We start from the raw sequence: 21961 nt of genomic DNA, 5'->3' as shown, positions 1-21961 counted from the left end.
TCATCTCGATTAAACTAGATTTTGCTATCTGCTAGATGCTCCATCTGCTTTCTTCGTACTGAACTTTGATGGATTTATATCATAATGATCATTTACTCCATGAAAGAAGCTCTGCATATGAAATCAAAAGGATTTATGACTGTACATCAGAGGCAGATAGTGAATGATGTATGAAAATGAAGCTGCTCCTTTTTGACCTTAAATATCAAATATTTCGTAGATTACTACTCATTTTGGTCTGTTGGTTTGAATATCAAATATTTCATAGATTACTACTCATTTTGGTCTGTTGGTTTGAAATTTTGGCTATCAATTAAGAGATTTTGGATTCGAGTCATCCATATGTGATGTGTATGAGTTTCTGTTAATTGACCTAAATATTTCCAAAAAAAATCATGGAGCAGAAAGAATAGCTGATTTGATTGCAAGTAAAACGTTAGAGCAACTATTTCGACCCTTCTGCAATATAATAGCAGAGTAATCTTATATTAACCTTATTATTGTTTTGATTCAACGGTTTTCTTGCATTTAGCACTTATTTTTATATGTTTATTTTTGGCAGTTCATAAATTTTGATGAGAGTAATTTGGTTGTTTAATTGGCAGTGATTAAAGTTTGATTATGATGGATCGTGAATTTGATGATTTTTTTTTGAGATGTGTATAATGTAGGAGTAATCAATTAAAAATATAAATTATATTTATATTAAAATAAACTTAAAATTTTGAGACTCACATTCATAGAAATGATTAGAATATCTTGGGGCTGTTTGGTTCGATTGCTTTAAGGTCTAAAGTATTTCAAATGTAAGGGTTTTCAAATTTTAGTGCTTGGTTAGAATACAAAATGAGGCAAAGTAAAATAGTAAATGTAATGTAAAATGAAGTTATTTATTTTGACTGTAAAGCAAACTTCTCCGATTTTGAGTGAAAATTGTTTACTCCCAAACTTGCTTGATCGTTGCCCATCACTATTCACCGCCTTCTGCTACTGGCCGCCGTTGGCCATTGGCAACCATCGGCGACCCCATCACCTCAGCTATTGCCCATCCCCGCCACTGTCGTCGCCACCAACATCGACCAACTTCTCTGGTCACCGCCACTGCTGTCCGTAGTTGCCGCCAGTGGCCCCCCGCCGTCTCCATTGCCACCCACCGTCGGTCGCCATCATTTAGGACTTTACGTTCATTAGTTTTAATTTAACGAAAAACATCATTACACACATTCATTCAAATAACTCCAAAATATTTCTTTTACAGTGCATTATTTTTTAAGACAAAGAAATCCAACCAAACAGTCTTTTTTTTGTACCTAATTGATGCATTTTTCTCTTTGTTATATTTGTGAAAAATATTATGCCAGGACATTCTATGTATTTTCGTCAATTTTTTTTTAATAAGAGAAGTGTTCTCGAAAAAATTAATAATTTTTTTAATGTTTTAAGGTCTATTTCATAAGACTCAAAATTTCATATAAATATTTTTTAAATTTATTATTTATTTTTTAAAAAAATTGTGAAAAGTTTTCAAATTTTTAATATTATGTAATAAGTATAAACTTATGAGAGCAAATTTCATTAGATTTTTATATTGATTATTCAAAATTTAAATATTATTTTAAAAATATCTATAAATTTATAATTTTTCCTTGAAATTTTGAATTAAAAATTGAATATATTAAACTTAGAATTTATATTCCCTTAGTGCTTCTGTTTAACAGAGGAATTATGATATTTTGCTGAAGATTTGAACTATTATTTGTTCAAAAGCTTCATTAAGGGGTCATTTATAAAATTTTATGTTAGGCAATATTCCAAAATTCTCCTATGGATTACAAAATTTTATCATTTGCTCATAACAAAAAGTTAGCTCATTAATTACAATGTTTAAATCAACCTAATCTCATTCTATCATTGATCATGTTTTAATTAAATTGTCATTAATATCAGAAAAAATAATTATTAATTTATCATAATCTGAAGAAGTAAAAGAAATATTATATGAAGAGTAGATTTCAATGGTTAATACATTAATAATTAATTACACCTTACAAAAATAAATAATTAAATTATGACACTAATTTTGTTAAATAAATAAATAATATTAATTTTTTTTTTCTAAAAATGTAATTTATAGCTTTTCCTTTTCAAAATCAAAAAGAAAAACCCCATTAATGATATAATGTATATAAAATAATAAATAATAAAATAGATCTGTTTAAACATTATAATATTCTATTAAACTGAATGAAAAACAAACTAATTTTTTTGTTTAATAAAATTTTGAATTAATTTTCTCTAATGAAAAGTAAATTAGTTTAAATATTCCCTGAAAAATAAATCAATTATTTTTTTAATTAAGTTAAAAACATAATATAAAATTAGAGAAAAATATCAAACTTATCTTATAATATTTTTAAAGGATCATTTAATTTTCTTTTTAAAAAATTATTTTAATTCTTGAGTTCATTTTCTATTATAATATTAAAAATTACACTTCTATTTTCCTTTTTCTTAAATAAAAAAATCTAATTAAATTATTTTCTTATGCAATATCTTAATTTTTTTGTAAATGAATTATTATTTTCCCAGCCCAACCGCCGACACAAGCCCATACACGTTTTTGACTTTTGACTCAAGCAAGAGGCTAAAATAATTAATAACAAATTCAGAAAAAAATACCAGCTATATTTTGTCACATTCCCTGTTCTTTCTTATTCGAACAAGATCTCAATAATACGAGAAAGAGATCGAAAGAATTATAGGAGGAAGAGGGATTCAATCCAAATCGTTGTATCGGAAGAAGAAAAGATTCAAGCTAACGATCGCCATTGCAAGATTTTCCCGCCGCATTGATCAGAACGTGTTTTACCTTTTCGGCATCAAATGCCGGTTTTTAATTTCCCGGCGAAGGGCATCACCGATGTTGATCAGTAGGAGCTTTTCCGGCGATTTGGAAGCATGTTTCGTCGGTTTTAGGCTTAGAGAGGAAGCGGAAGGAACCGCGCGGGGAATCAAGACGAGGGAAGCTGAAGAGCTGGAGACAGGCAGGCTGCTAAGATGCAGATTCGGTTTTCGCCGAGCATGAGAAGCATTAATATATCGACGAGCAGTAATGGGTTTCTTGATTTGATGAAGGTGAAGGTCGCAGCTCGTCATATCTCATACAGGACCTTATTTCACACCGTCCTCGTCCTTGCTTTCCTTTTACCCTTCGTCTTCATCCTCACAGCCGTCGTCACCCTCGAAGGCGTCAATAAGTGCTCGTCGTTTGGTAAGTAGTGGTTTGTTGACTTGGTGATGTTGGTTTGAATTGAGAAAATTGAATTTGATACTTTATGGGTTTTTTTAATGTTGAATTGGTGAAAGTTTGTGTTTTGAATTGGACGATATGCGAACGCGTGTCTGTTTGTTACCTTGTTTTCTATTCGTCTGTATTTATGCTTTTTAGAGATCCCTTTGCTGATTTCGAAGCTGTTAGGCTTACTTCAGCTTCCATTTACTTTTGTTAATTGTGTTGAAAACTCAACAAAAACGAGCTTTCCATGATTACAAAAAAAAAGTCTTTATAGAAACTTCGAAGAGCTTCACGATTAAACATAGAGGACTTCGGCCAAGAAATTAATTTTTTTGAAAAAGTATATATATCATAAAATTCCCATTTCATTGAAAACAAGGAGCAACATATAAGCAACAAACTCCAACCGACTGAAGCATATTGGGAAGCAAAGTCCACGGAGTTATTGGCTGATAAAAAAAATTTCTTCAGTGGCTTATGAATACAGAAGTGAGTGAAGATAAGCTTTGGAGCATAAGCACAGGTTGCTGTTATCAATTTTCTGCTCAAAATACGTAATGGCCTTACAACCTTTTAGATAGAGAGAAGATCTAGATTGGCATATAAGAAAGGTACAAGTGAAATAGTGTTGCAAAATAAAATTTATTTCAAATGATTGAAGATATGGAGATAACTTATTTTATAATGATTTGCAAAATAATGTTCTAGGAAGATATGGAGGCATTAATACCGAAACTACCCTTTAATATTGAATCTATGAAGATCACCAAGCTTGCTTCTCATAATAACATCGATGGACTTTTTATGAAAGTATGTGTATTCTGGTCCCCAAAGAAAGTAGAAGAAGTTCCACTCCATGTTATTCTTCACATTATAAATCCACTTATGTGAAACAAGAGATATGCCATTGGGAATAGGAGCAAAGACCAATCTTCTCTTTTTTGGGAAAAAAAAAGAGTCAAGATATCCAAATCCGAATTTGATTAGAATGATCTTTATGGTCATTACTGATGCTATCAAGAAATTATGTAGTGCGATAGCATTTTTTTATTTTCCTTTATTTCTTCTAATATTTCTGGTTGTGTTTGTCAAGTCTTAGTTGTCTGTTTCTATTTTAATAAAGTTTGTTTTAAGTTCTATCCATTGTGTCTGTTTCTTCTTGTGTGTGTACATCAATTACATTTTTCTCTTAGGTGGTATAATACAAGTTTTGGTTGATTTTATCATGTATTACATTCATCTTAAAGCAAATTAATCTAATGACTATAAAACTTATTTTGATTAAATGTGATTAAAGATATCTAGACTTGAAAATTGTCCTCTCTTTCTTTGCATCTTGCCAAACGCTTCCATCTCAAATAGATTTTTTTCCCTTTGAATTTAAATCATTAACATTTGACTTTAAAGGACTTTTGAGAAGAGGAAGAAGAAGGGGGTACATAAGGGCTTTGAGAAATATCAGGAGAATAAGACGAAGCAACATCATGTTGAATTTCCAGATGAACTTTTTTGGAAAGAAAAGAAGACTCAACAAAACTTAAATTCACTTTATTCCAAGACACAAATGACAACATGACTCATAAACCTAGGATTTGCTAACTTGTTCTGATACCAAATTGATGCAAGCAAAAAATTAGGAAAACCCCAATTTTTTTGCAAGAAAAAACAAGCTATTCCTAACAAAGTAGAAAAAAGACAAACTACCACATTTATAACATAAAATGACACTTAAACCAAAAACAACTTCACTTTTATAAAATAAAAAGACTTACAAACTTTATAAAATAAAAGACTCCTAAAACTGCTCTTCACCCATCGAGAAGAAATATACAATTGGAGTGGTCACTTGCGGATAGAAGAAGAAGGCAAGAAGTCGAGACGAAAGGGAGGAGAAGCTCGCAAGCTTTCCTAGAAGAAGGAGAAGTGATGGAACAAGCTCGCAAGTTTTTCCATGAAGAAACCCGCAGGTTTAGGCTCCAAAAATCACATTATAACACCCTCATAACATCCTTATTTTAATCACTAAACATCACATATTTATAGGACCAAAGAGGGCAGCCAAACAGCCCATAAAAAGGCAGCTTAGGGAGTTGAAACAGCAATCAAAGGGAGCCAAAATAGCAGCCAAAAGACAGCACAAGAACCAGATAAAGAAGCCACAGGAAAACAGCCAGGGAAGAAACCGAAAAGGCAGGACAGGGGACCGGAACCTGCAGCCAGCAAAGGGAGGAGGAACAAATCACGGGAAACAACACCAGGGGAGAACCGAAGGGGCAACACATGGACCGAAACCAGCAGCCAGGGGAGCCGAACCAGGAGGAAAAACCGAAGAGACTAAGGGAAGGGGAAGGGGATTTAAGTGGGGAAACCAAAGGGGCAGCAAATGGGGGAATGCACCAAAGAAATCCTCAATTATTTCAGATTTATGAGTTGAAAGAGTAGAGACTAAGCATTTATGAGCGGATTTTAGAAGGAATATTAAAGCTCACCAAAAATAAAACCCAACTTATTTTGACAACCCCCCTGCCTACATCACAAAGCAATGATGGGAAAGGCAATATAAGTGATTAAGAAGATAAAATAGAAAATGATGATATTTGATTAACTTTCTACCATGGAAGCTACCAACTTTAGTTTTTATTTGCTTGTTAAACTTGAAATAGAGCTATGGCCCTTTTGGGCACTTTATTTTAGACAATCTATTCAATAACTTTTGGTGTTTTTTGATGTAGGCAAGGGGGGGGGGGTCAAATCAAGTTGGATTTTATTTTTGGTAAGCTTTAATATCCTCTACTAGATGTCAGCTCATTAATATCTAGTACAGTGTCTTAAACTCATAAATTGAAGATTTATTGGATTCATTTCCCTTTTTCCTTTGTCTCTTTGGTTTCTTCTTGAGTCTCTTTGATTTCTTAAAATGGAATTAAGACCTTGGGCTGCTTTGCCTTTTCGGTTTCTGTTGGCTTTTGCTGTTCCCCTGGTTATTCCTCTCAGTTTTCCCTTCCGGATGCTTTTCCCATGAACTTTTGCCTTGTCTCCTATGCTGGCTCTTTGGGTCCCTTGCTAGCTGATTTCCCGTGGCCTGCTGGTGGGTTTTCCGTGGGTTGTTTCCCTGTTTTTCTGTGCAGATTTCCTGCTGCTGTTTTGCTGTCTTTTGGCCTTTCATTTGCTGTCTTTTGGCCTTCTAGTTCCTTCTTTTAATTAGGATATTTAATAGATTTAAAGATAGATTTTAGGGGCTGTTTAGCCGCCTCTTTTATCCTATATATATATATGATGTTTTGGACATAAAAAGAGAGTTGCTTATTATGAGATTTTTGGGATAGAAACCTGCAGGTTTTGTTGGAAAAGCTTGCGAACTTGTTTCACCTCCCCTCTTCTTCTCCTCTAGGATAGCTTGCGAGCTATGCCTCTCTTCGTCTCAGCTTCTAACCTCTTCTTCTCTCCATGCTGATCACTCCAAATGTATCATTCTTCTCGATGAATGTAAGCTTCTTTAGGTGTGGTCTTTGTTCATGTTTGTAAGAGTCAGAAGTTGTAAGTGTCTTTTTATTATGATATAAAAGTGTCTTTTTTATAGTATTTTGTATCTTTTTGGCAATTAGTGTATTTTCTATTGTCTAGGAAGTATTTGTTTTTTCTCGCAAAAATTTGGGGCCCTTCCCAATTTTTGCTTGCATCATTTTCGTATTTGAAATTTTGATGATTATCATGTTATATTATAATATGATCATCACAAAATTTGAAAATTCATTTTTTGATGTACCATTTTATAATATTTTACTGTGATGATTATTATATTATATTCCCTAACAATATTTCATATAATTAAAATAGGTAATTGTTTTTCAGTTTGCTCAGGCGAGCACCTTGGGCACTAATCAACCATGTTATCTTCATAGAGCACCTTTAATAACATTAGTTAGGTGGTTGAAGCTTGGCGGGACCAGTTGATGATGGTTTCATTTTTGCTAGCACGTCTATTCTACCCATATTTCAAATACTTTGGAATTATTTGTTTTGTGTGGCATCGTATTCCTTCTCATTTGTTTGTGCATTCTTATCCTTTCATATCCAATGACCTTTAACTTGGGAAGTAATCTTTCTTTCTCTCTCAAGGTTTAAATTGTGCAATTGAGTATTGTGGCATTTTTTTCTTGAGGCGAGGCAAAATTCTATATGTTTTTTGAGACTTAAGCCTCAAAATTAAATTATTAAATTAATTAAAAATATAAAACAATGCATTTAAGAGTAACATTCCATATGACTGAACAACAAGTAACATTAAAAAAAAATAGCTAAATTTCCTCCCAATATAGTATTTGAGAGTAATCCAAAAGCATCAAAGTCGCATCATTAAAAATTATGCAAATATATATGATAATAGGCAAATAAATCTAAACTAAACAAGAAAACATGCCATAAAAATAACCTAATTATGACTTAGGACTCTAAATTTGAAAGTCTTTACCACTTCCATAGTTCAATGAGTCCTTACTAAAATTAACAAATATAGTTGATTACTTTACCACCTACCTAACTCTCACTTAATCAATATCCTCTCAATCATTTTCATCATCTTCAATCTCAATCTTATTTATCTTTTCTAATCAACAAAATCCAGTAAGAATATATTTGAAATATTGATTATATTTGTATCGCTTTTCCATTATTACCTTGTCGATATTGTTATTTTGTTCACTCCATAAAAAAAAGTCAATATCGAGATTTTCCTATTATATTTGTGCTGGTGAAACTCTATTTTTATTCTCCACAAATCATTCTTCATTCAAGAGCACATCATAAATATCCAAAGTATCTTTATCATCTTCCAAAGAATTCATGCAAATGTTGAAATAGTAGCGCACACCTCATTATGCACACACCTCAGATAATTGAGGCATATGCCTTCGTAAGCCTTTAATATGTTTTGCATGCATGCCACCCTAAGGTGGATCTTAAGAAGATCCTCAAATTATGCAATTTTAAACAATGCTCTCTCTCTCTCTCAATCAATCAATCATTCTCTCTTTTGTGCATCTATTTTAGTACTTCATTGTACCATGCAGTGTATTTTTTAGAGGCTATTAGGCCATGTTCATAGGATGATTTTAAATTGTTGAATCCTTGTCTACTTAGGCACATGTTGGATTAAAGTGTATAATATATATCTCATATAACTAAATATTCAGGATCATAAAAGAAGAACATGTTCGATTGAAAACTTAAACTGCAATTGAAACGAATTAGATTGTTGTTGATTTAAAAGCAAATAATCATGTAAAAAAAAACAAGCAGTGAAAGAGAATAAAAATAGAGCAAAGGAAATAAATTATCAAATAATAGTATACTACTAACATTGAATCAAAGAGATAATATTACTCGAAAATATATAGTGTCCAATTGCATCATACTAGAAGATACACATTCAAATAATACTCTCAAGTAAAGTGAAATTTAATATTTGATCAAAGTAGAATATCAATAGATTTGTTTTTATATTTCTTAGGAACTCCTGCTTATATTCATAGATTTTCTCAAATCATAATGTCAGAAGATAAAATTAACTATTATATCCTGAAACAATAATGGTCAAAATATAGTAAGTAACCATCATAACCAAATTGTTGGTTGAGTGTTCACTAAAGCGTGTAGTGTACGATAAGGTTGTATAAGATTCATGCTACAACATGCTGGATATGGTTGGCATGGATCGTTGAAGAGACGTAAATTGAAGGTGTCGATAAGGCATACTACAACTTAAATCAGGTGCTCATAAAAGGCATATAAGATAGTATGAACCAAACCACTAAATTAGGAATAGAAATCCTGAGAGCTAAACCGACCTAAGTTAAAGCTAGAGGGAATAGAGCCAAACCAAAGAATACAATCCATTCTTATAGGGATTATCAGAGGAAAGACAAAAACTAAATGGAAGCTAGAAAATTAGTAACTATTAAAATAATGTCAAATAAAGTTAATTCAATGCTTGGATGGTCAATTTGCTTGTCTCAATGCACACATTGTTTTTTCAATTGCGCTAAATCTAACTTTCTTTAAAATATTTAGTTTCATTGTATTGAGCATTTGATATTTATTTAAAAAGTTTGGCATAATGGAAGGGCCGTGACTCATGCAGTATACTTCTTTTATTCATGATATGATTCTTAGGTTATTTAAAAAGCCTCAGCAATTTCTACAAGAAAGATCTTTCCAGCTCCTTATAATGAGCCAGAAATTTCTTGTGATAAATATCCAATTTAGTCACAACATTCATACAACTCCCACTGTTTATAATGAGCTTGCATAGTTGATCATCATATTAAAATAGGTTTGAAATATAGAAGTTATTTTAAAAGCAAGCTCAATTTGGGCGTGACAATGATATATTGCATAACATTTAAAGAATTACCAATTATTGCTTCTTTAGAATTACTTACCACTTCACGTTCTTGAAGTCACCCCTCATTATTTTTATTTCTCCTCCACATCGATCCTACTAGGACATTCATTTGTAAAGGGAACTATCCAATGACATTTAAAACAGGCTTTGATGTGAATATTAAAACTAGTTGCAGTAGGTTTAGATTACCCTTTATTGCCATTATTATTGTTGTGTTAGATGGAATGGGTGTAAGAGTGAGTTTAACTACTATAACATTTCAATATATGTAGTAACTCTCTTATTATTAGGAAATTTCAACTTTATTCAAAATCTAGTACGAGTTGAAAGCATGCTCAAGTGAGAGAATTTTTTGTGTGGTGTTATTTATCTTTTAATGTTAGGTCTTAATCCAAATCTAAGCATAGAAAGTATTATTTTAAGATCTTTAATGATTTCATAATGTAGTAGAGATTCCTCAATTTTATTAATATTTTAGTTATAGTTTTGGTTCATTATTTTAGTATATTAAATTTATTATGTGCTCCATCACATTATGATAATTACATACTTTTCCTTTCATTTCAGTCTAAAGTTGTATGTTATGTATCTAATATTTACTTTTATTTTCCAACATATTACATATTTTAATTTGCATGGTTAATTTCAATTTAACAAGCCTTACTTGGCGTTCATCCAAAAAACGTATTCATAGCAACTACATTGTCAACAAAAATTAGGATTATTTTTCCATCAACTATAGATGCCTCAATGTTGGCCTTTTTAATTGTGTCATCATTTAAATCATTTGATATTTATGATGCTCATAAGCTTCATTATCATCCAATATATATAGTCTACCTTAATCATTTCTATTGTGATTAATTTCTTTCCTGCTAGCTATTTTAACATTCAAATGGATGAGTGTATCATTATGATTAGATTCAACTTGTTCTTCATGTGATTGAAACTAATTTGTTTTGGAAGTTTCAATGTGCTTTTAATCTAATTAGTATCTTCCCTCATTTGATTTTATTTATTAAGCAATATTGATTGATTTTAAATATTTATCAAAATTCAATCTTTTAGATAATATGTTCTCTAGCCATAATGTCAAATATTATTCTATTTGACTTTTAACATAACCTTAAGCTCTAATATCAAATTTCATATAGGATTTCTTGAAGTCTTAGAATTTCTAATTTGATATAGGATCAGACGTATAAAATCATATGCAGAAGATTAAATTCTCAATATAACAATAATAATAACAACAACAACAAGAAGCTTTTATCCCACTATGTGGGGTTGGCTCAAATTCTCAATGATGAACTTACTTTGTCACGAAACAAGCTCAAAAATATTATTCATACGCGGTCAATTTAGCTCCAAGTATCACATTATTAAATTTATCTCTTGACTATACAAAATTGGTCTCAAATGGTTCCTTAGGGATTTGTGATCAATTTTATCTACTCAAGGGATTAAAGTAGGAACAGTTTGTATTCCATTTTCGGTCAACTTCTACATAAGTGATCATTTGGGATCAATTTTATATTGTTGAGATATTAAATTGAGAATTGTGATGCTCTATAACTAAATTGTTCGCATATGAATAGTTGGGAGATTATTTTGGACTTTTCTCTAATTTGGAACTATTCTTCACTATAGATGGAATTGAAAACATACAACATTCATGAAAACAATAATTTAACAGTCATCTAGTAAAAATCTTTCACAGAAATTCAATGTCATAAAATAATAACAAATTCGATCAAAGACTTGCAATAAAAATGGAGAACATAATTACAGCAATGGAAAGAAATCACTAGATATCAATCTAAGTCTTACACTAGTATAAAGAGATAATCTTCTAGAAAATTTTCAGCCTCCAATTGCATTAGGTTATAAAAAAGCACATATAACAGCACCCAAGTAAAGAGGAAATTGATATAAAATCAATGTAGTTCATCAAAAACAAAGTTATTTTTCACATTCCTCAATAATCTTTATTTATAATCACAGATCCCAATAATTTACATAGTCAAAAGAAACGTCATACATTTCCTCAAGAGGTTACAGTCGTTGAAATCCCTCAGGTAACCGTCATAGCAAAATCATAGCTTGAGCATTCACAAACCTAGCGGCTCTGGATATGGTACCCAAAAGATCCATACTATAATAGACAGGATAAAGTTGCGGTAGATTACCAAAGTTCACAGACTAAATGCAGCGATAAGGCATGTTAATGAACTGTGGATTAGATGCCAGTAAAACATAAACACGAAAAATTTAACAAACCAAGTGCTGAACAAACTGAAGTTCAAGCTAACACAGGGATTCAAACCAAAACGGAGCACAAGCTGCTCCAATAGGGATCATCATACGCAAGAAGAAAAAAAAAAACTGAAATGAAGTTTGGAAAATCAGAAAACTACATTATTAAAATTTACCAAATTCAATGCTTATTGTCTCAACGCACGTCCTATATTTTTAAGAGAATAAACTTTGAGATTTGTATCCTGATCCACCAACCTTACGTACCAATATGTAATTTTCTGCACATTTATTTAAATTTTCCAGAACAATTATAGGAGTTCTACAACAAAAATCAGTAACAAAATCTTAGGATTTTTTTATTTGAATTTGATGTCTTTGCCATACCTCCTCATTAGCATAGGTATTATGAGCATGAGTGTTTAGATTTTTAATTTTAAAATGATAGCTCATATTTGTGCTTATTTTATTGGAAAAATAGCTTGCTTTTCCTTGGAAATATTTGCTTAATTTGCTGTTATTATTGTTTGGTAGTGTCTTGACTAATTATTTTTAGTTATTTCCTATTCCAGATTGTTTGGGAAGGCGGTTGGGTCCAAGATTTCTTGGCAAGGGCGTTGATGATTCAGCGGTACGCAATAAACTTTTATTTTAAATGGTTGAATTCTATTCAATATTGGGACATGCAGGACAAAATGATTAGTTTATTGCTACTTCAGACTCCTTTTAATTGGCAAGAGATTTCATGCCCTATGATTTTCTTTTAATTCTGCAGAGACTTATGAGAGGTCTATATACGCTATTTGATGAAGCAAATTCCGTGGAAATTCCAGGTGGCCTAAAATTTCCTGAATCATTTAACGAGTTTCTTTCTGAAATGAAGCACAACAACTATGATGCGAATACATTTGCAGTCATGGTGAAGGGAACGGTACTTGATTTATTTATCTTTTTTTGTTTTTAATTATGTCTTACGTTTTATGCAATTGTTATATCCTGCAATGGATTATATGGTGTTCATTTGAAGCTGTGGTGGATGAATGCTTTCTGCTTCCTTTCTCTATTTTGATTCATGGTGCTTCCAAAATATATATTTTGAAGGTATTTTCTAAAAGGGCAATGCCGCTCCTATATGAGAAGTACGTAATTATTGTGATGTGAACTAACTTTATTATTGATACACAAAAAAAAATCTATCCAATTAAGCACGAATCTCAAGATAATATTTAAATTGAAAACTTTTGAAATTAAAATCAGGGTCATTTGAATTTTGATTTCAACAAATTGATTGTCGAAATGATTGTTCCGACGAGACGAACTTAATTAAACCTTAATCAAATCATGAATCAGGATGAACTCCTATTTACACAAAGAAGAGTTAACTTCTATGAGGTCCACCCAAGTGAAATATGTGTCACATACAAATGAATAGTGCCCTTTTGAAAATATATGAAAGATTTTGGCTAACATTCTTAATCAGATCCATAATAGACACACAGGCGGGCAAAATGCGAGCAATAATGAACTTAAAGTATAAGTTACACGCACTCCAATGACAATGCATTTATGTGAACAACTGTTATGTTAGTGTCTTACATGTTGAAAAAGTTGTTGTTATGTGAATGGTTTCTAAAAAAATGAAACCATCAAACTTGTTGTATGTCACACATGTGCGAGTGCCTTAAGCAATGCGCACATTAATTACTAAATAGGAACTCGTATACATCCTATGAATTAGCAGTGAGTCCTGTGAACAACCTACACACCTTGTGAATAGTGCACCATGTAAATGAAAGTTGTTTTTTGTGAGACAAAGCAACACATAGTTACGTGTCAGGAGACGTACAATTGTTTTAACAAAATGTGTAGGATTCTTCAAATCACAGGAAACAATTGTGGCCTCACACATTTTAAATGCACATACAAATTTACTTAAAACGTGTAAATGCATTGTGCATGTACACAGGGAAACATGCAAATGCCCTATCTAGATGCATTGAAGATGATACAAGTACTCCAATGCATTGCATAATTGCATCAAGAAATGGGTAAGTGCGTTGTGTAAGAGCATAATTGCATCAAGAAATGCGTGTCGTGCAAGTGTCCTAAAAATATGTAAGTGCATTATGTGAATGCACTGTTAAAAATATAAACATTCCTTACAAATGCATCAAAAAGCGTGTATGACACATTAAACCATTAAAATCAACAATTTTTATGTTCTCCAACCAATGCATTGAATTCTTAAACCCTAGGTCTGAGAATGTTGCACGAGTTGAAATGGAATGAATTCAAAAAAATTTCTCCGCAAAGTGCATGCAAATATTTTGAAATTCTATAATTATTTCAAAAAATTTAAGAACTCTTAAAATTTAAATGTCAAAACATCATTATTACACACACGCTCTCAGTTGAGTTGCTCTGCCATAAGGAAGAGTCATAAATCCCATGTGTTAAGCTCGATTCTCCTCTTTGCAAGAATCTGTGTTGATGATATTTGAACCTCATAAGAGATGTTTGATCAGTAAATTTTAAATGGTGCACCATAAATTCTATCCTCGCAAACGAATGAACAACTATAAAACTTGTGATGATATTTTGTTGTATATTCGTATTAGGCCTCTAATGCATTTAAAAAAAATGTATTACAAAAATACAAAATTTTGAGTTCATTGCTCATATGGCAACAAACTAAATGCTTGAGATTGATCCTTTGTTAGAAAGTGAGTAAGTTGACGAATTTCAAATAACAAAATTAAATATTTATATACCTTGTTGATAGCCATGTTGACGGAAGATATCAACTGGAGGGGATTATATGATTTTCAAGATGCTCTCAAATTTAAAAGTCAATCACTTGGGGTTTAATTCGAATAAAAATTTAATATTTATCAAAATATAAAATTATTGAAGCAAAATTTACTATCGTCAACTTAAAGCAAAACATTTGTGTCTTTTGCAACCGTTTATCGAGGATGATAAGTTTAAGAACAATCTAAGCTTATAAAGAGCCAATGCCTTGTGAAGCGTATCCTCATAATTCATTTTTAAACAATCTCTTGTCAATAAGGACTTAACATATGTTTTCTAACCGATGATTTTGCCGTAAAATCACACTACATGTAAACAATTATAACTACAGCTCTCTAATCTAGTGAATTTTTATCACAAATGACATCTTTAAATTATAGTCACAATCTAAACCCGCAAGTTCATAATAGCTAAAAAATCATTGAATAATGAATCATAGGGTTCACTTGATATAACACAAAGCCCTGTTTTAGTTAAAATTGACTTAAATTTGTTCCCTTGACAAACATGCAATCCATCTTTACAAGGTTCACTTAGATGAAACTACCCATGGCTAATGATAATGATCTTTCACTTAGGTTGGTTTGACTATCTCCTCTAACTATATAAAAGTAGGAACTTAACAACTTGGGATATGAATCATAACCTTGTAACCGGTTCATGGTTGAATAAGTCAGATCAGCTATTCTGTCTGATTTTTAAACATTGGTTATTAGTCACTAAGTATTTCGCTTTTAATGACTAGTCCTAACTTTCGAAAGTTATTTCTCATCATCATGAAGGATAATTGATCATAGGAGCATGCTCCTATAGGAAATCTACAATCAAATCATAAAGTCCTAAAAAAATAAGAGTGAAATATATAAGCAATGTTTTAGCTTCAATCTAATCAACATTTTAATTTGACCCGAAAACCACTTAAGCTCTCACAATAGAGCCAGTGAGCAAATTTTCAGAACCACAACTGTTATCTAGTGTTGTCGTCTGACTGGTATACTCAGACCAGTCACTTGACCATCATCGTCTAATCATTGCCTCCTGGCTGTTATAGTCATTCTCCAACATCTAACCATTGTTGTCCCACTGTTGTTGTCCAACCACCATCGCCTGAGCGCCATCATCCAACCACCATTATTTAACCACCATTACCAAACTGATACTTTCGAGGCTTTTCGTATAAAATTTCATAGCATTTCTTCTCTTTCATATGTATGTGCGCTAGATCTTTGTACAAAGCTAGAATATAAAACATTCTCTATCGCCATGAATTTTTTAGGGTGCAACAATTATAAAGAAGAATGGTATATATATGGGGATTTAACTTCTAGAATTAAGGCTAAATGTTTAAAATGGAGAAGTAAATTATGAGTGTTTTGCTATAGGAGGATATTATTGAGATTTGAAGGTGAATTTTATAAAATTGCTCAAATGCATAAGTTAGCTATGTTGTATTGAGTTAAGTAGAAAGCTGTGATTAAAGATGTTGATATGTAAGTTGAATATGGTGAAAATGTGACTATTGATGTTGATAAATTATGGAATCATTATATCAAGGGTACGGTAGGATCTATTTATATTAATATAAGATAGTTGAAAATATACTTAGCTAGTTTGGACAAGTACAACAAAGGTTAGAATGTGCATCTATATTACATGTACATAAAATTAAGGTTTAGGATGTAAATTGTTAGATCTAAGGTAACATGAATAGAAGTCCAAGATGATTTTGAATGATAGGTTTAACACCTCAGGTTGCACTTAACAAAAATGAATGAAAAATGAGGAATATAAATGCCTTCCTCAGATAGTTGGGATGAGGCTACTCATCATGATTACGATCTGAGATAAATCTAACTTCTTTGATGCCTCTATGGCTTTAAAAGTGGTTATTTTTGTACATTCTATAGCATTTTATAAGAATTAGAACCCTGAGGTTCTTGCTTATAGCACTAGTGCTGCAAACTCTATACATAACTATGAGTCAGGTCATTGTAAAGGCCTGTCTCAAAGGATGAATATTCCTCTTTTTCAAGACTTAATTATACTTGATCATAAATAGGCCTTTCTCTTGTTTAATGATTCACTACCCACCAGTGCACTGTTTTGTTAGAAATTTATTAGTATAATTATAAAAATCATTTCTACACTATCTGCTTTATGACCTGACAATTACAATCTTCACTGTGATTATATGCTTTATAATTCCATTGAAGCTGTTAGTGATTCGATTGCCATGCTCACAATGCACATCTTAGCTGGTGTTAAAACGGCTCTCTGTTAACCATGTTTATAACTTTTGTATTTGCAGATGGATTATATGAATAGAGAAGTAAAGAAGGCCAGACTAGCAGAACAAGTGAACAAACATTTTGCAGCAATTGGTATTCCAAAAGGCCTTCATTGTCTCTCATTGAGGTTGACAGATGAGTACTCCTCTAATGCCCGTGCTCGGAAACAATTACCACCGCCCGAGTTGTTGCCTGTTCTCTCCAATAATTCATACTACCATTTCATTGTAGCTACCGATAACGTCCTTGCAGCCTCTGTTGTGGTTAATTCTGCAGTAAGGTCTTCAATGAAATCTGATATGATAGTATTTCATGTCATCACTGACAAGAAGACCTATCCAGCCATGCATTCATGGTTTGCATTAAATTCTATTTCTCCAGCCATCATTGAGGTTAAGGGAGTCCACCAGTTTAATTGTTTGACAAGAGAGAATGTGCCTGTGCTTGACGCTATAGAGCATCACCACCATGTAAAAAATCATTATCATAGAAATCATGTGGCAGGGGCCAATATCAGTGATAGCCCAAGGGCTTTTGCTTCAAAGCTGCAAGCGAGGAGCCCGAAATATATCTCTCTGCTCAATCATCTCCGCATATACCTTCCCGAGGTAATACTATCACCATTCACTAGTTATATATGCTTATTTTAGATATAAGGCAGAAAGTAGGCCAGAGAGAGTATCCTTGTGTTTCAACTCAAAAAATGATCATAAGAAATTTTATAATTGAACTTTTGATTTGAGGTTAATGTTCAAATAATTTCTAGACGAGAACTATAGCAGCGTATGGTGATGGTAAGATCTAGAGGAAGGGTTTTGTAACATTGAATCAAAATAGTCGAAGTTTAAAATGTAGGATTCCCTGTTGAGTGCTGCTAAAAAATTGTGTATTCTTTCACCAGTTTTTTAATTGATACCGATGATCATGGATTAATTTCGTGTTTTTTTTTAAGTTCAACTCGCTTCAATTGTGATGAATACTCTATCCTACTAAGTTATGGGATAACATTCATTGCCTTTCAATTATTATTTTCATGCACTAGACTCTCCATATTTATCTCTCTCTCTCTCTCTCTCTCTATATATATATATATATATATATGGGGGGGGGGACGGGTCGGACAGGAGGCGACGACGGCTAAGGGGTTCAATTGTGTTAAAAGATAATTGTATTTTTTTTCGTTTTTAGCATTTATAAAATGGCCTAAAATTGAATGCGCAAGTTATTGATGATATTTATTAGGTATTTGATGATTTTGGTTGGTGAAATATACAAGTAAAATTTGATTTGTAAGCGATCTTTCATCGGCCATTCAATCATCTTTATTTTTATGCATTTGACGAATACCTAAAATTATTTATATAGTGGAAACCATAAATTAATTAGGTGGAGAATTATCTCTTTTTTTTCTTTGTAGGAAGAAAATCTGCACATACATTCATAATGCTGGCCTACACTTTTACTAATATGTTGACTATATTTTTGATGATTAATTCAAACAGATGTTTCCAAGCCTCAACAAGGTTGTGTTTCTGGATGATGATGTTGTTGTTCAACGTGACTTAACACAATTGTGGGATATTGATCTTTCTGGCAAAATAAATGGTGCTGTGGAAACTTGTACAGGAGAAGATACATGGGTAATGTCTAAGCGTTTTAGAACATATTTTAACTTCTCTCATCCTTTGATTGCAAATAACCTGGACCCTGACGAATGTGCTTGGGCGTATGGGATGAATGTCTTCGACTTGAAAGCATGGAGGAAAACAAAAATCAGAGAGACTTATCACTATTGGATGAAGGAGGTAATAACTAACTTAATGTTTGTTTTCATAGAAATTGCTAAAATTTCTCACTAGACATGGTCATAATCTATGATTTTTTTTTTCCATTTCGAATAGGCCATTTACAGTTCACCATAACTATGAATATGAAGCTGTCAACATCCCATTTAAAGCTTGGTAAATTATGCTTGAAAAAAAAACCTTGTTGAGGCCTAATTTACAAGGAATTAAGAAATATTCAGAGGGTTATTGATAGGAAATACTTGAAATCAAGTATTTCCTATTCACCTTTACAGCAAATCTCCACGAAATACTGCTGTCCGGAGCAGGAGAAAATTTGTTCACCGGTCAATCAGTTGAAGCCTGTATTTTATGTAGGTACATAAAGGTTTTCAAAGGGCTGACCTCATAAGTCAACACTATCCATTTGACATCCTGAATTGCTATTCAACTGATGTACACGACAATAAAATATGATATTTTGTTTGTTGCATGATATATCTTATGCATCCATGCTAGGATCATATAGCTTAGTTGCTCATCAGCAAAAGAACATGTGGATATAGACTAAAAATTTTAGATGTGAGTACGGTAAGAAAAACGTGTATGGGTCTTCTATAGCACCTGTTTGAAAAAATGCAGTTATTTCCCCGCGAGTGGGTACTTATATGTATCCTCACTTCGCTGTAGGTGTCGCACCGGGTTCCCATCCTACCATAGAAACTTGGAGGCGGTAGTCATCTTTCACAATCTACTTTTTTTTTTCTATTCTTTCTGTGCTGACTTGTAAAAACTATTTTTTTATTTGTGCTCTCCCTCCAAGATTTTGCGCCTGGAACAAGATGTGCTGTTAGTGCTGTTCATACTATCTCCTTTAATCCCTCGATGAAAAAACGACCCTAAATATTAAGAAATCTGTTCTTAACTAAACCTTCTCACGTTTAAACTATGTTCTAACATTTCCTTATTTGTTGTAGAATTTAAGCTCAAATTTGACTCTGTGGAAACTTGGAACATTGCCACCAGCTCTTATAGCATTCAGAGGATATGTGCATCCTATCAACCCATCCTGGCACATGCTCGGATTGGGTTATCAGGAGAAAACAAATCTCGATGACGTGCGAAAGGCCGCCGTTATCCATTACAATGGTCAGTGCAAACCATGGCTAGCAATTGGTTACAGGCAACTCCAGCCATTTTGGACCAAACATGTAAACTATTCCAATGAGTTCATAAAGAACTGTCATATATTGGAGCCAGCAGATTAATTAGTTACAGAGATGCAGAACCGGATGAAACGCAGCTTCTGCTAAGTAGATACTGGACAATAGTTACTTGTTAAGATACAATTATTTCGTTATACGAGCCGTGCCGTGTTGGCTGCAACCAGCTATGGAGGCGCAGCGATGGTGGCGGCGGCGGCGAGCAATTGCAAGTCTGTTGATGGCAGAAGTTGATTTCATAATTTCAGTTTGTAAAATATTTATTCATGCCAAGGGGATAGATATCTAAGCATGATTCATCTCCCTTAGCAGGATCAGATGGCAAATCAGCTACAGGCAAACCTTATTGTTTTACCAAGCAGCCAGAATTTTTTTTATTTTCCTCCTCTTTTGATTGCTAGATTTTTTAGTTTTTTTTTTTTTTTACATTTTTATAATTTTGTATTCATCCGTTTATTAATTGTAAAAAGCATGGAGATCCTTGTAATTGTGCTCTTATGGAATTTTCCATTGGAGATCAGGGCTTTGTTACTTTGCATAAATGTTGAAAATGTTAGATGATTCTTTTCCTTGTTATCTGTTCATAATTGTTATCAGAGTTTTCATAATAAGCCTTTGCTTTGGGATGTTGGCATATGACAAGTTACATTTGGTATCTCAGTTAATAATATAGGCTTCGTTTGGTACATTGTTCTTAAATATTTTTATCCTCCTCTCTTTTTCTCGGAGAAATTATTCTGTACGGACGCCGAATACAGCTCTACGTCCGGAGGCCAATCAGGTGCAACCACGTCAGTGGTACCGAGCCGCGGTATCGATATGGCATATTCAAATTGATCTATGGACAGCGTTCAGCATCCACACATAATAATTTTTCCTTTTCTCGACTATTTCTCAAAGTTACTTCAATTTGGAAACAAAAGATCACATAGTTCATCAAAATTTTAGATGGTTTCATAATTATAATGTCATAATTAACAATATTACATATGCTACAAATCTATTTTTTTTTAATGATATACCGAGCAAATTTTTTTCTATAAATGAGAAATATATGGTTTTATTTCAAAATATTAATATTCTTCATCAATATATGATGGAAGCCTCAAAGAAAGTTCTGAAGCCACAATCAGATCAGGAGCAATCTGTATGCAAAAATTATACTCAATTCATCAAGTGAGATGGAGCCATATTTAACGTCGAATTAAGACTTTGTTTGCGACAATTTTTTTATTGCTTTCTAAATCAATTTTTAGTTCAAAAATTTGTTGATGTTAAATTTTGTACAATAAAAAGTTATTTTAGAATGCAGTAAGAAAGTTGTCACAAATGAATCCTAAGCAAAATGGAACTGTAATTTCAAAAGAAGTGTATATGAATGATTCAATTCGAACCCAATCCTAAAAATCTAATTTTGAGTTGATCCATTTAATAAATGGGTCAATTTATGATTGACCCGCAAAACCAACTTTTGATATGAAATAACCAATTTAATATATATTTTTTTTCCTTTAATTCTTTTACTTGTGGATATAATATTATTATTTTTTATCAAATATTTTAAACTTTATTATTAATAATTTATAAAAAAAATTAATTTAATTAAAATTGATAAATATATCATGTTCAGGTCATTCAGGTTGCTAAAAGGTCAAGTTCGAGTTGGACGTTTTGACTCATTTATTAAGTATGTCGAGTTCGAATTGACTTGGTTTGAGTCGTATAAATTTCTGGTTAGACCCAAACACGACCCATCAACCCTTTTTAACCCTTATGTATATTTTATTAATAAAATTAAAAAGAGGTATTAATTTTTTTTAAAAAAAAAAAGCTTTGTTAATAATAATAATTAATTATTTAATATTATTTATAATATTTAATCCTATTAATTATTTTGAAAT

The 21961-nt window shown here is 32.2% G+C and overlaps 1 protein-coding gene across 2 annotated transcripts; it reads left to right on the top strand.

The window, feature by feature from the left end:
- Nucleotides 1-2696: 2696 nt before the first annotated feature.
- On the top strand, nt 2697-20684 carry LOC110096181 (probable galacturonosyltransferase 13). 2 transcript variants are annotated; one of them, XM_020821984.2, is made up of 6 exons: nt 2697-3271; nt 12527-12585; nt 12730-12885; nt 17074-17661; nt 18556-18858; nt 19815-20684. In XM_020821984.2, the coding sequence occupies exons 1-6, from the start codon at nt 3058-3060 to the stop codon at nt 20103-20105; spliced, it is 1611 nt and encodes a 536-aa protein (XP_020677643.1). In that variant the 5' UTR covers nt 2697-3057; the 3' UTR covers nt 20106-20684. The 2 variants fall into 2 exon arrangements, with proteins under 2 accessions (XP_020677643.1, XP_028557121.1); XM_028701288.1 differs by lacking the exon at nt 19815-20684 and adding an exon at nt 19528-19795.
- Nucleotides 20685-21961: the final 1277 nt, after the last annotated feature.

This window comes from Dendrobium catenatum, unplaced genomic scaffold (assembly GCF_001605985.2).
Source record: "Dendrobium catenatum unplaced genomic scaffold, ASM160598v2 fragScaff_scaffold_1666, whole genome shotgun sequence".
Classification (NCBI taxonomy): Eukaryota; Viridiplantae; Streptophyta; class Magnoliopsida; order Asparagales; family Orchidaceae; genus Dendrobium; species Dendrobium catenatum.
The sequence above is the reverse complement of the archived record's forward strand: the minus strand, read 5'-3'. Positions and strand labels throughout refer to the sequence as shown.

Bases quoted from the DNA above. Each gene is read 5' to 3' on its own strand.
- LOC110096181 (XM_020821984.2), top strand. From the start codon at position 3,058: ATGCAGATTCGGTTTTCGCCGAGCATGAGAAGCATTAATATATCGACG. The intron at 3,272-12,526 runs GTAAGTAGTGGT...TTCCTATTCCAG, and splicing joins CAATAAGTGCTCGTCGTTTG to ATTGTTTGGGAAGGCGGTTG. The intron at 18,859-19,814 runs GTAATAACTAAC...TATTTGTTGTAG, and splicing joins ATCACTATTGGATGAAGGAG to AATTTAAGCTCAAATTTGAC.